Here is a 13,362-nt window from a genome sequence, read left to right on the forward strand (position 1 = left end):
GTGTTTGTTTTTTACAGTGCAAGATGAAGGAGACACTTTTCATTTAGTGCCACCACCAGGTCAAAACTTTAACTTTATCTGTATCTCTATCTCTGTCATAATTATCCTGACTCGCTGAAGTCAAGCATTAATGTGCAAATGCTCTTCCCCCAATTAGGGTGAACTAAATATGCATGAGTAGTCGTACATGTCACTGAACACAGGGTGTTTATCATTTTCTTGACTTACCCACCATACCCACCCAATCATATCCAGTCTTTACAGCAGAGGCAATGTTTGTCACTCTGTAGGCTAAGCCTTGATGTTTGCCTGTGAGGAGAGAAGAGGTCAGAGTCCATGAACAAATATCAACTACATAATTGATATATAATATATAATAATATATATTTATAATATAAATTTGTATTTCCATATAATCTAATAAACATGAAGGGAAAAGAATGAGCTAATTTGTTATGTAACTACGCTTTTGTGAGAGTTAGAATGATCCTCTTCTGAAAAATAAAAAGTTAACAGATTACTCCTATAACATCCAAACAGATAAAACAAAAACTGAAAGATGGTCTAAGTGAAGACACAGCTGTGTCCTCAGCTGTGCTGACATTTAGGGCAGATGCTCACTGAGAGGAAGTGCACTTTCCATCAAAAGGACCTGAGCACTCATAATTATGGTGGATATTGATGTTATGTCTAATACTGCTGAGTTCAAGCTTCTTGGTGTAAGCGAGGAGGGGAAAGAAGATCCACAATCTAAATGCAAATATGCCTGCCAAATCATTGGAGACTTGTGATGTATGATCATGGGATAACCTACAGAGTGGAGGGGATGACCTCTGCTTTGGTTTTGCTTGATGATACAACCACCTTGTTTCTAAATTGTACTGCAGCTGCAGGGAACAAGTTTGCTGTTATGCAACTCATACGAATTTAGTCAAGCTTCAGTTCTGAGAAGAAACAAAGAAGCCTCTTGGAAGAGAGGTCCAGTTGTCCCAGATTTAACTCCTCAAAGAAAGATGATCTGGACAACTGAGAACCTGCTACAGGACAAGCTCTCCCTGACTCCACCTGCAGGTGGATCACAGACTTCCTGTCCGACGATACCACTCTCACTGGACTCACCTCGCCTGCCCTCATAACCCTGTGCGACTCCCCACTGGACACTGTGGACTCTTTCCATCATCTCCCAGGACCTCAAGTGGGAGCTGAACATCAGCTTCCTCGTCAAGAAAGCATAACAGAGGAGGTTCTTCCTGTGGCAGGTGAAGGAGTTCAACCTACCAAAGACAATGATGGTGCACTTCTACGCCGCCATCATTGAGTCCATCCTCACCTCCTCCATCACCATCTGGTACGCTGCTGCTGCTGCCAAGGACAAGAGCAGACTGCAGTGTGTCATTTGCTCTGCTGAGAAGGTGATTGGCTGCAATTTTCTGTCTCTTCATGACCTGAACTCCTCCAGGACCCTGAGGCGTGCAGGAAAGATTGTGGCTGACACTTTGAAACACTGTCCTCTGGCACAAGGCTGCAGTTCATTATCCTGTCTGCTGGCCTCATCAACATCTGATGCTGACCTTCACCATCCATCCAACCAGACCTACACATTACATTAACATACACCTTTCAACTTAACATCTTCTGGACTACTATGATATGTTCAATATCTTAAATGTTTTCTTGTGCACCAAAAAAAAAAACTGTTTTTATGATTTCTGTTTCTATAAAGACATGTTTACTCGTTTATAGATTCAGAGAGACTGTGACGATTTATTCTGCTTTAGCTTTGAATGTTTATAACACATCTCGAACACTTAAACTAACCCTTTTTTTTGTAATGAACTAAAAAATGTAGGTGACTGCATTTGGTTTATTTGATGGCTCAGTACTTATAGGCCCAAGAATCATTATTTTGGTCACCCCATGGGGCTGGACAAAATAGCAGAAACACAATGTTATGCAAACCTACACACTACGTAAAAGAATCCCAACTCAGAGATTCAGTCCTAATAAAAACAAAGTGAATGTTACACTAACTCTGACATATAGGGTTGAATTATACTGTACAGGTGTCCCCCTGCTGTAGGTCAACTGTGGTCCTGAGATTTGTGTCCTTCTAACAGATGAAGGTTGTCTGCAGTGTAAAGAACCCATAGGCTTTTTGTGACTCCAACAAGGACATCTCACCTCAGTTCACCACTGGCCAGATGCTACAAATTCAACTCCCAAAGTCCCAAAATGTTTCAGAAGGGACGGAGTAAAGAGTTTTACTTGTAAGCTGATGTCTGAATGCAAATCTGTGTTTTTAAGTGTTCATAAGTTGTTCAGTGTGAGTTTCGCTGAAAAAACATTTTTTAAAATTTCCTAGAATCTGAATTTTATAAAAGAATCAGTGTAATGACTGAATTACTCACAGTCGGAGAGTGAATAAAAAACTGTGATTCGGAGGGGAGTCATGATGTTCTCACAATAAAAAGTGTGACATTGAAAAGAGTCATGGAGCATCTGCGGCCTTGAGACGGTGCGTTGTATTTTTCCAGTCAGTGTTTAAGGGATGAAAAGTTTACATTTTACTTGAAACACTGCAAATCTAAACATGATGAAAAAGAAAGATATACATTTCCCTTTATTACAGGAGTGATAAAACAAATGATACTGTAAAATCAGTAGCAAGAATCAGACGCATGTCTGCAAGAGGCCATTTTATACTCTGTTTTTCATTTTTATTTCAGTCTTGGCAGTTCAGTTTTATTATGTGCCCCCAGGCAGACAGCGTCCCAGAGCGTCTGCACTGATCAGTGACTCAGTGTGTACAGAGGATGACAGCCGAGCCAACAGAGAGTGCTAATTGTATTTGTTTGGACTCCAAGCAAATCAAACCAGTTGCCGTCATTGGTTAATGTATTCTACAGTGCAGGTTGTCCCAGGACTCCCAACAAGCCACCCTAAGCTGTACTTATGATCTTTATTGTTTAAATCATCTCTAAAAAAGATTTCAATCTTGCAGTGTATATACATCAAACTGTGAACTACATATTTCAGTAATGGTCAGGTTTTGTTTCCTCAATAAATGTTTATAACCAGGAAGGATAAAATACAGTATGTTATGATCTACATGCTCTAATAACTCTAGAGGAGTTAGTGGAGCATGTAGATGAACATTTAGTGGCTCCTTCCTCTGCATCTCTGTAGATTTAAAAAGACTAACACACCCTAAGAAATCTATTTTGGATCAGCGCTCTTTTCTAAAGGCCTTGCAGCTACACTCATTTGAATTAAATTTTACATAATTTGTGATTAGCAATATAGCTAAGACACAATGTGAGGACACTCTGAGGATTTTATAGTGATGTTTGGTGAGGTGCATGATGGGATGGTCAGTCTAATGTGACCTTCCAGTTGGATATTATTCACTGGGGCACCGAGGAAGGATGAAACTAGAGCACTAAATGTTGTATAAATGTATATACTACTTAGAAATACAGAGGGTCACGTAGAGGACCAAATAATGGTATATTTTAAAAAAAATCATAGGGCCTCAGCCCTGAATGAAACAATTCAGCTCTGTATGAAATAATGCAAAAGGATTTTTGCAGATCAAGTCGCCCTGGGGGTTTGACGTCAGCCCAAACATGATCTCCTCTTGCTAGAACAGTGAGTTTGTGTGCCTGCATCATATGTCAAACTGTAGAACTGAATTACACTGACAGAAAGACAAATGGATCCCAACATATTTTCCTCAGTCCAATACTGCTTTCCTACTTTTTGCGTCATCTTAAAAATTGAAGGAATTTGCCTTGACTGTTGATGAACTCTCCTACCAGACATTTTTGCCTGCCAGCGTGTACACTTGAACAAGTATGAAACATGAATTTAATGGCCATGATTGTGACGCAGTTGTGCAACAGTATAAATAACTAAACGTTGCTAAAAGGCCTGCTCTGGGAGCATGAATCAGTGGTGATGTGCAGGATGTATTCTCGGATTTCAGGTGCTGCAGTTACTTGTTAAATGTGAGAGCTCCCCCTACTGATGAGATCTGAGGTCACAGCAGAAAACTATATAATATTTGATTAGCAGCTGTAATTGAGCATGAATCAGCACACCTGTGTTCATTTAAATATGAGGGGGAAAAGGAAACTGAGAATAATCAGTCAATGGCTGCAAAACACAATGAACACTAATAGCTTGTAATTCACGCTGTGTGTGTTTGTGCCCTGAGTTGGATGCACTTTTCTTATCTGGAGGGGTGGAGGGGGGGGGGTGAAAGTTGGTGGATGGGTGGAGGGAAAGGGAGGGGAGGAGAGGGGGAGGGCGGGCAGGGAGGCTGAAGGAGGGGTTGCCATGGAAACCATTGTATTTCCCTCCCCTGTGATTGGTGCTGCCGGCGTGAGCAAGTAGCTGCTATTTCTGTCATTATTCAACACCTCAGCCACGAGCACAGTCACAGGACACACACACACACACACAGCATACATAGAACTTGAAGAGCGGAGCGTTAACAAACACAAAGACTCTTCTATATTCCATTTGTCTTTTATCACTCTCATCACATCTTGGATTATGATACATAAAAACACTCAGGGCTTTAATTATCAATTTGTGCCAGAGTTTACTCCTAAAACACATTTCAGGGCTGAATGAATGTCTAATAGAGTCTTTTTCCTACAGGTCATATGAGTGACCGCAGCAAGAACACACAGTCTGATCATCAAACGGCAACAAAATCCACCCAAAAACAACAGCATGCAAGACAAAGCAGGTTCATCTCAGCTAACCTTTGTTGATCTGAACAGTAACACAGTTCACAGGATCAATAATTGAGCATGTGTCTGATTTACCGATTGATTTATCAGCAAAAAAAAGCAATGACTCATCAACCAATTGTGGTTTGTGGAGCTGCTCTTCCACGGATGAATGAATTCTTCAGGAAATACACTGCATGAAAGAGAGATGTCACATACAGATGTGTGGTCCATTCATGCAAATCCTGAGGGAGGAATTTTCAGAGCATCAATTGAGACAAGAAAACCTAAAAATAAAACCCATGCTTTGTAAAACAAATGAGACATACACAGTAAAATACAGTAACATGAAAAAAAAGAGTGGAGTTGACAGATACAACAGCCACCTCCATAGATCAAAAGGTTACTCCTTGTGTCCAAAGCAAATTGTTATTAAATCACCTCATTTGGCACCATTACTATGAGTATGATTCACTGAGGATATGAGCCAGAGGCAGCGACAGTGGGCCAACCTGTTTACGAGGGTTTAATGCCAAAATAAGATCCTCAAGCTAATGAGATGGGTCCTAAAAATTATAAAATTGAAAGAAAAAACATCAAGTTACCCTCTAATTATCTCATGAAACTCATAACGTTGGACCGTAAAAGCTCTCAGACTACCTCAGATCTCCTCTCTTACTCAAATTGTAGAGCTGAGATGAATTCAAACATTAATAAACCTTAGATATTTTTGTCGAATATTACTTTCAGTGCCAAATAGGTTGTGTGTTGTAAGAAGAGTAGGCGAAATAAGAGGAACAGCTTCAGCCCACACCTTTTTGGTCTGAAGAAAATGTTGTGTTAAGAGGTTGTGTTTGTGCTCTCTACTGTGTTATTTTGCTGGAAGTACTTGTGTATTTTCTTGCCCTCTATTGCATAACTGTTGTGTAATTATATGCTGAAAAATATGAGTGGACTGAGGTTTTTTAACAGTTTAACTGAAAGGCAACACTGATGATTTTAAAGCTCCATTATCTTTTGTTTTTTTGACTCTTGCCAAGAGCTCCAACTAACACTTGCATTATCATTTAATATGTTGTTGTTTTTTTTATTAATAATATAAATAAACTAATAATTTAAAACACAAACATTTGTTGCTGTAACATTTTTCTGGCAATCAGCTAATCATCTTATTGTTTCAGCTCTCTCATTCTTTTCTGTTGTTCTCACAACATTTGTTATTTGTTTTGTCTGTAAATGTTTTTTGTTCTCAGGTGTCTTTATCTCAACAAGTCTCCCTGATTAAATATAACTACTGTATACTCATATTTACAAAATATTATAAAAACAGAGTTAAGACATTGCAGAGTTCAGTATCTGAACTGCACAAACCTCACACACTGCCAGTAAACAAACTCATTCCTTAAGGCAGGAAGTAGCTCAATAAGTGTGATATGTAAGTTGTGTGGCTCTTGTAGATGTTAATCTGAGGTCATTAACATTAACCACTCCGGGATTCTTTTCCCTTCTGCGAATCAATAATCCAGCCTCGTGAGACGGCTTTTGCTGGCTTGTGTATCGAGGGAGATCTTGAGGCATTAGGAGACAGAGAATTACAGAAATTTTGATCCGGAGGATAAAGGTGATTATCTCGCCTAATTGTTGGCTACTTTTGCACCTGTTAGTGGGTGACCTGGGGTGAAATTGGTTGGAGGGTGAAAAGCAGAGCCACCCCTCCACGAGGAGACCCAGAGGCAGCAAGGCACTAAGACCCAGTGGAGAGCAGTAGATGCTGGGTGCTGCCTTCCCACCCACCCCACCGCCTGCCTGTCTGCTCTGTACAGCTCTGCAATTGCCCTGGGCGCGTGCCGGAGCCAGTAGATGTGTGTGTATGAAAGTGTGTGAGGTGAAAGTGTGTGTGTGTAAGTGTGTGTGTGTCTGTCCGTGTTCATGTGTCATCACAGGCTGGAAGACAGGAGCCCTCTCCTCATTTTTTTGTTTTTGTTCCATCATCATCTCCCTTCTGCTCCTGCTCTCCCACCTGGATCGAAGACCTGACTAGAAGAGAGTTGAGAGGAGGAGAGTGTGTGTTGTGTGTGTGTTTGTGTGTGTGTGTGTGTGTGTGTGTGTGTATGTGTGTGTGTGTGTGTGTGTGTGTTTGAAGGGATGGGGAGAGGGGCGGTCAGCTTGTGAATGGGGTGGGTTGGGTGGGAAGTGATGACGAGATGAAAGGGGCCAGGTGAGGAGAAGACACAGGAGCGCCCTCTCCTCTCTCTCTTGCTCTTTCTCTCTCTCTCTTTCTCTCTCTCTCTGTGACGTGGTGCATGTGTGTGTTTGTGTGTGTGCTTGTGTGTGGTGTGTATCAGTGTGTGTTTGCTGTGTGTGTGGGAGAGAGAGAGAGAGCGAAACAGGTCGTCTCTCCTTCAGTAGACTGTGAACCTGCACAGGATGAAGCAGCCCTCTCCAGACTGAGGTATGTCACTGACTTATCACCACACACATCTCCACACGTACCTGCCCTGTTAACGGAGTGTGCGCGTGGGGGAAATGTGTGTGTGTTTTTAGGGTGGAAGTTAGGATACTGGAAAGGTGGGACAAGGGTGAAATCTGAGCCAGTGTTTTCTTTCATCATATCTCATTATCACATTATCACATTTCTGGAAAGGGATACATTGTTTTACTTATGTTAATGCTGCAAGTAAGCAGAAATGTTTCGTAATGAAAGGGACAGTTAAACAACAGGCCAGTTTTCTCTCCTCGCAGTAAACACTGTCATGTGCATATTAAAGGGTCATATGGTTTTCAGTCGGCAGCCGAACAGCTTCTGCTCATATTTTAGCTTCAGCGTTTGACTATAAATTGTTTCATTTATTTGATCACATTAAATTGGAGGCTGTGCTGTATGTAAGTATTTTCCTGTGTTATTGTTTTAATAGTTCTCTTTGTGTGGTTTTGACTTGATGAATTTGACAACCTTAAAATGGGCACATTTTTCCAATTTGGATGGTTTTTAATGGGACCTTTGTGTGTTTGTGCGTGTGCGTAACAAAAGGCTCTTTGAGGGAATTGAACATTTTACTTTAGGGACTTGTGGTGATAACATGTTCCCTTTGGAGCAAGAATTTCAATTTTGGTGGTCCTTAGAGCACCAAAGTGACCCCGGACACCAGAGACTAATAAAACAATAAAGGCTGATTAGACGAAGGATCTCCAGAGGGCTGCTCCACAGTTGTTGCTATATCATACTGAGATGTTGTTTATTGCTCATTTTATTGGGCTGAAGGTGACTGTAACCCTTTGACCTAATCAGCAAAGGCCACCTACTTACGCCTGCGTCTGTCAGGTGATTGTCGTGCTTGATTTGCGTGCGTGGGCAGGAAAAGAACAGACGCCTTGCAGGGATGAAGCCTGTCACACTTGGGAAATGGAAAACTTGCACATGCAGGTGTGCAGCATATGGAAATGTACCAAAGGCTTAGTGCTCGTTCCACGGCTTTAACAGTGTGCAGGGTTGTGTCCAGGTGAGGTTATGACAGTAAACACAGCACAGGGCCTCTTGACTACAGCCACACAAACACTCACTGCTGAAGGTGCTCTGTCACCACTAACATGTTTTTTAGATCATGATTTAATGTAGTTACATCGGTTTTATTCGTTGTTGTCTCAGAAAATCATAGAAAGCTTAACATTTTATATTTCTCATGTCATGACTGTAATAATATGAAGAATGTTTATCGATCTTTTCTTCCCATCACTTTAGACAGCACAGCTCTGTAATGCTGAGTTTCGCAGTTTATTCACTCATCCAGTTTCTTGACTCTGTTAAAGGGGACATATGGTCCACTCTGCGCTTTTAGCTTCTCCCTGGGGCACTAGATGCCCTGAAAACACACATCTGAGGATGCAGATGTCAAATATGTAGTAAATTATGACCCTGGCTACAAGTGAGTACAGACTGCATCCAGTCTGACGGCTTCGCAGCTGTAACACAAGAGTAATGCTATCACAGCAACAGAAAGAATGTAATATTTTACAAAGGACTGAATTTAAAGCCATTTGATAAGTGACAAACTACGATGCAACAGTAGATTTGATTTATGTTGTTCCTCTCCAAAATTTGCAAAAATATGTTGATGGTTTGGGGTCATATTTCCAGATTATTATTATTCAAGGTAACTAGTATTAAATAACTAGTATTATGATCAGTGTTATATTTCATGAAATACACCTTACTGTAACCCACTTTTCACCCTCTTTTGTTTCAGATATTTCCAACTGAAGCTCATATTGGAGAGAGAAGGACACCTTCACTAAAAGTTCCAAAGAATTGAGAGAAACCTCCTGCGATCGTCTGCTGAGCTCCAGGCTGAAGTCTACTGGGGGTCAGGGCCTGCACAGCCCCAGCTGCCATGACAGACATCACCACCTGAGCTTTTCATTGACACCCTATGACAGGGGAGGATGGGTGATGGGCCCGTGAAATTCAGCAGACTCTCTCCTCCTTATCCCATCCTCTCATGGAGCGTCCTGTCACACCGAGCCCCTCCTGGAACACTTCACTCTCCGGCCTCCCCACCTTTCCAACCTCACTGCATCCCAATATCTCTAACGTGACCCCGCCTGTTGCAAGTGTCCAAGATGGGGTAGCTCTAAACCAAGCGTTGGCGCTGTGTGCTATGCTTATCATGGATGTGCTGGCAGTGGTGGGGAACTTGGCCGTGATGATTGTCATCACCAAAACACCACAGCTGCGCAAGTTTGCTTTTGTGTTCCACCTCTGTCTGGTGGACCTGCTGGCAGCACTGGTGTTGATGCCTCTAGGGATACTGTCAGACCGGATCCTGGTGGACGAGGCGCTGTGTCGGAGCTACCTCTGCTTGAGTGTGTGTCTAGTGAGTGCTGCCATCCTCACCATATGTGCCATCAATGTGGAGCGCTACTACTACATCGTCCACCCCATGCGTCATGAGGTGAAGATGACAGTGGGGGTGGTGGTGATGGTACTAGTGGGAATCTGGATTAAAGCCGTCGTTATGTCAGTGCTGCCTCTCTTGGGGGTGCTGCTCCAGGGGAACCAGAGTCTGGGGACTCCTTCAGTCCTCATTCACGGTCAGAGACACTGCTCCCTCCACTGGACGGGAGGCGGAATCACACGGCTGGTTTTCATGGTCTTCTTTACATTCATCTATTTTCTGTGCCCCATGTTGATCATTCTGGTGGTCTACTGCAACATGTTCAAGGTGGCACGAGTAGCAGCCATGCAGCACGGCCCCCTTCCTACTTGGATGGACACGCCGCGACAACGGTCCGAGTCCATCAGCAGCCACTCCACTATGGCAGCCAGCCTTGGTGGAACTGGTGCCCGCACCACCCCTCAGAGGACCTTCAGTGGTGGGAAGGCTGCAGTGGTCCTGGTGGCAGTGGGAGGCCAGTTTCTCTGCTGCTGGCTGCCATATTTTTCCTTCCATCTCTACTCGGCTGTGGTGTCTACCTCTCCCACCTCACTGGCCCAGCTAGAGGATGTAGTCACATGGATTGGCTATTTCTGCTTCACCTCCAACCCCTTCTTCTATGGCTGCCTAAACCGGCAGATTCGTGAGGAGCTGAGCCGCCACCTGGCTTGCCTCTTTAAGCGGGCTGGGCCTAGCGAAGGGGAGCAGCTGCCCAGCCGCGAGGCCTCTATTGAGGAGAACTTTTTGCAGTTCCTTCAGGGCACTGGATGCAATCTGGAGCCCTGCAACTCTCACAGCCCAGAGGAGCCAGAGACTGAAGTTCTTCAGGAATCAGCTGTTCAGCAGAACACGCCAGCTGACTTCCACATCCCAGGGCAGATCCTTGAGGAAACCTCAGAGTTCATACAGCGGCAACAGCTAAACAATGAGCTGCATGTATCAGAGAACTGCTGCAAAACTGTACCAGAGCTGTAGCTCATGTACTGTCCATGCCATCTATAATCCAATAAATATACTTTAGTTTCATTCTTATTTTCTAAGACTTGTTGAATTAATACATCTCTTGTTCATGCAACAGTGCTTTTAAGTTAAGAAATATAATAATATTCCCAACAGTCATGACACTGCAGCATTACATGTTTTGAAAGCCATATAGTGTCGGGTTGTTTCCTGTGTGACATTAGCAGATGGACACTAAACCCTTGTTGTGTTAATCATGGGTCAGTGCAGTAACAAACATTGCATAAACAACATAAAGAAGTGCTAAAACTTTTTTTTTAAATAGTTTATGGGAAACTATGAGAGCCATTCAAAGACATTTTTAAATGAAGACAGAAAAGTGCAGTTCTGATAAGCACTTCTTTAAATATTTAACCATTTTGCATTAAAAAGTCAGGTTCTGCATCAGGCATTACAATAAAATATAACACATAGGTAAAATATTCCCTAATATTTGTGTTTTAAGATTTAAGGAAGTCCCGACTCAACTATCAGCTCAAGTTGACTCAGTGATACAGTAGCTTCTCCAAGACCGAACAGATGTTTTATTGATTTAACCTATGATGTAACCATAATTGTCTTCCCTCTGCCCCTCTACTTAGGCACTAATTCATCTCCAACAAAGTGTTATTTTGTATAACTGTCTGTCAATGAGGAGGTAAAAGAAAAGATTGTCAGTTATTGTCGATGTCGTTGTTTAGTGAAGATAAATATCTGTTTCCATCGTAGTGTATTTATTCCATATTCAGAGTCATTTTTTAAAAACAAATAGTCTTTCCATTTGAAATATTCATTGTGTTGAAAAGGATCATTTTACAGCTGGTGCTGCTGTTGGTATTTATAATAAACAGTCTGACACACCAGTGTATTTTTAACCATTTTCCAGGAACATTATTATCATGTTTATCTGTTATTAGTCTTGTGATTATCACCTCCTCACCAAAATCATCTCACATTGGCAGACCCGTGATTTCACCCCCTTCCACTCAAAGAAAAACATTGTGACTAGTTTCATTTGTATGACAGTGATGGTGTTGAGGATCATAGCCAAAACATCAGCTATAACATATTAAAACTGACAGTTTGTTGAAATAAGGCTCGATGTGGATAGATTCGGACATAACGACCAGTCCCCATCGCCCTGAGATGTCTGAGTTGTTTACAGGTAAACACAGGAGCAGTGTGAGTGCTCCCGTGTTTGCAATTTAAACAACCAGGCTTGTTGTGGCTACACAGCACACAGGTGAGACAATGCTTACACATGGCAAGCTTTGCCTTTGGCCTAATTTAGCAACAAAAGGAAGACACTGGTGATACTTTCACTGATCTCAGGTGGAATAAAAACAGTTTGCACAAGTCACACGAGCGGTGACAAATGTTCCAAAGAGAATTACAGTACACGGCACAAATCTCTTACTAAACACTTTTCTGGGTCTCTTTTTATACTTTTCTGCTCTCTCTTGCTGCCTTCATCTATTTTGGACTGCCTCATACCGGACTGTTTGCATGATCACAAGACATTCAACACAAGGCTTACAGACAAGGGTTATACTTTGCTGGAAGTCAGAACAAAAAAAGGTCCCTTTGTCAGGAGGGGAGCCATAATGTTCTTAATTTCCTTGCAATATGATTTTTGTTGCTGATTGTTTTTCAGATGGTCAAGTCATCTTTTGGTTTTAAAATATTTATTTTGAGTCAAACAATGGTGCAGTAATGTGAGGCATACATTTAGTTTAGCAAACATAAGATGAAACAGTGAGCACAAGATGATACCACTGCCATAATCCTCAATGTTTTTAGTTTGTTATACAAAATATGATATTGAAACAATTATTAATATGAGATTTTATGTAACTAAGTAACATAAAACTATGTAGATTGATTACACCAGCATACAGGCACAAGGATTTAATCACTTTAGATGATGATGTTCACTTCTTTATGAAGCAAAAGTTGTAATAAATTCAGTGATATTTCACACAGTCTTCAGTCATTACAAAGCTCCTTATGTTGAGTGTACATCAGTCCACCATTCAATCAGTTGGATATCTGTTACCGTAGCAGCAAAATTGCCCTGACGAATCTGATTAAACGCTTTAAGCTCTATTTCTGCCACCATCTGTTGGTCGCAACAACGGAGAAATAAGATGTTCTGAAGGTGAATGTCAGATATATTTCACAACTTGATAGCTACAGTTTTGTTCATTGTCATTTAAATGCGGTCGATATGTTTATTGTCCTCTCTGTATCTATTTTTTTGTACCTGAGCTGAAAAGACTGTTTGATTCTTGATTATTAGGGTTTGTTTGTCCCTTGTTAAGATTTCCCTGTGTATTGGTTACCCATCACTTGAAATGATTAAAGACAGAGCAAGAAGATTAACTCGAGTGTCATGGTTGTTGTTGTAGTTACCGGACATTTTCACATCTATCTATCACATGATTGATCCCGTCAGTCATCTGCTTTCTCTCCATGCCCTGTAGCTGCCTCCTCCTGTGTGTGCGTGTGTGTGTAGGTGTGTGTTTGTGTGTGGTGCAGGCAGGGAGTACAGCGTCACAGAGGTGAAATGAAACACTAAGAACAGGATGAAAGAGGAGTGACATTTGGAGGAAAGCAGGATGCTGAAGCTCCATGATTATGAAAAAAGCAAGAATATAAATAGAGATGTACAAGATTATTTATGCGGAGTAATA

The 13,362-nt window shown here is 41.8% G+C and overlaps 1 protein-coding gene across 1 annotated transcript; it reads left to right on the forward strand.

Annotated features, from left to right (window-relative positions):
• Positions 1-7,049: 7,049 nt before the first annotated feature.
• On the forward strand, positions 7,050-13,034 carry gpr61 (G protein-coupled receptor 61). Its single transcript, XM_019259235.2, has 2 exons — positions 7,050-7,191; positions 8,984-13,034. Exon 2 carries the CDS (start codon positions 9,236-9,238, stop codon positions 10,643-10,645), a length of 1,410 nt encoding a protein of 469 aa, XP_019114780.1. The 5' UTR covers positions 7,050-7,191; positions 8,984-9,235; the 3' UTR covers positions 10,646-13,034.
• The last annotated feature ends 328 nt before the right edge of the window (positions 13,035-13,362 follow it).

Source organism: Larimichthys crocea, chromosome XV, assembly GCF_000972845.2.
Source record: "Larimichthys crocea isolate SSNF chromosome XV, L_crocea_2.0, whole genome shotgun sequence".
Classification (NCBI taxonomy): Eukaryota; Metazoa; Chordata; class Actinopteri; family Sciaenidae; genus Larimichthys; species Larimichthys crocea.

Coding starts and splice junctions, on each gene's coding strand:
- gpr61 (XM_019259235.2), top strand. CDS start 9,236: ATGGAGCGTCCTGTCACACCGAGCCCCTCCTGGAACACTTCACTCTCC.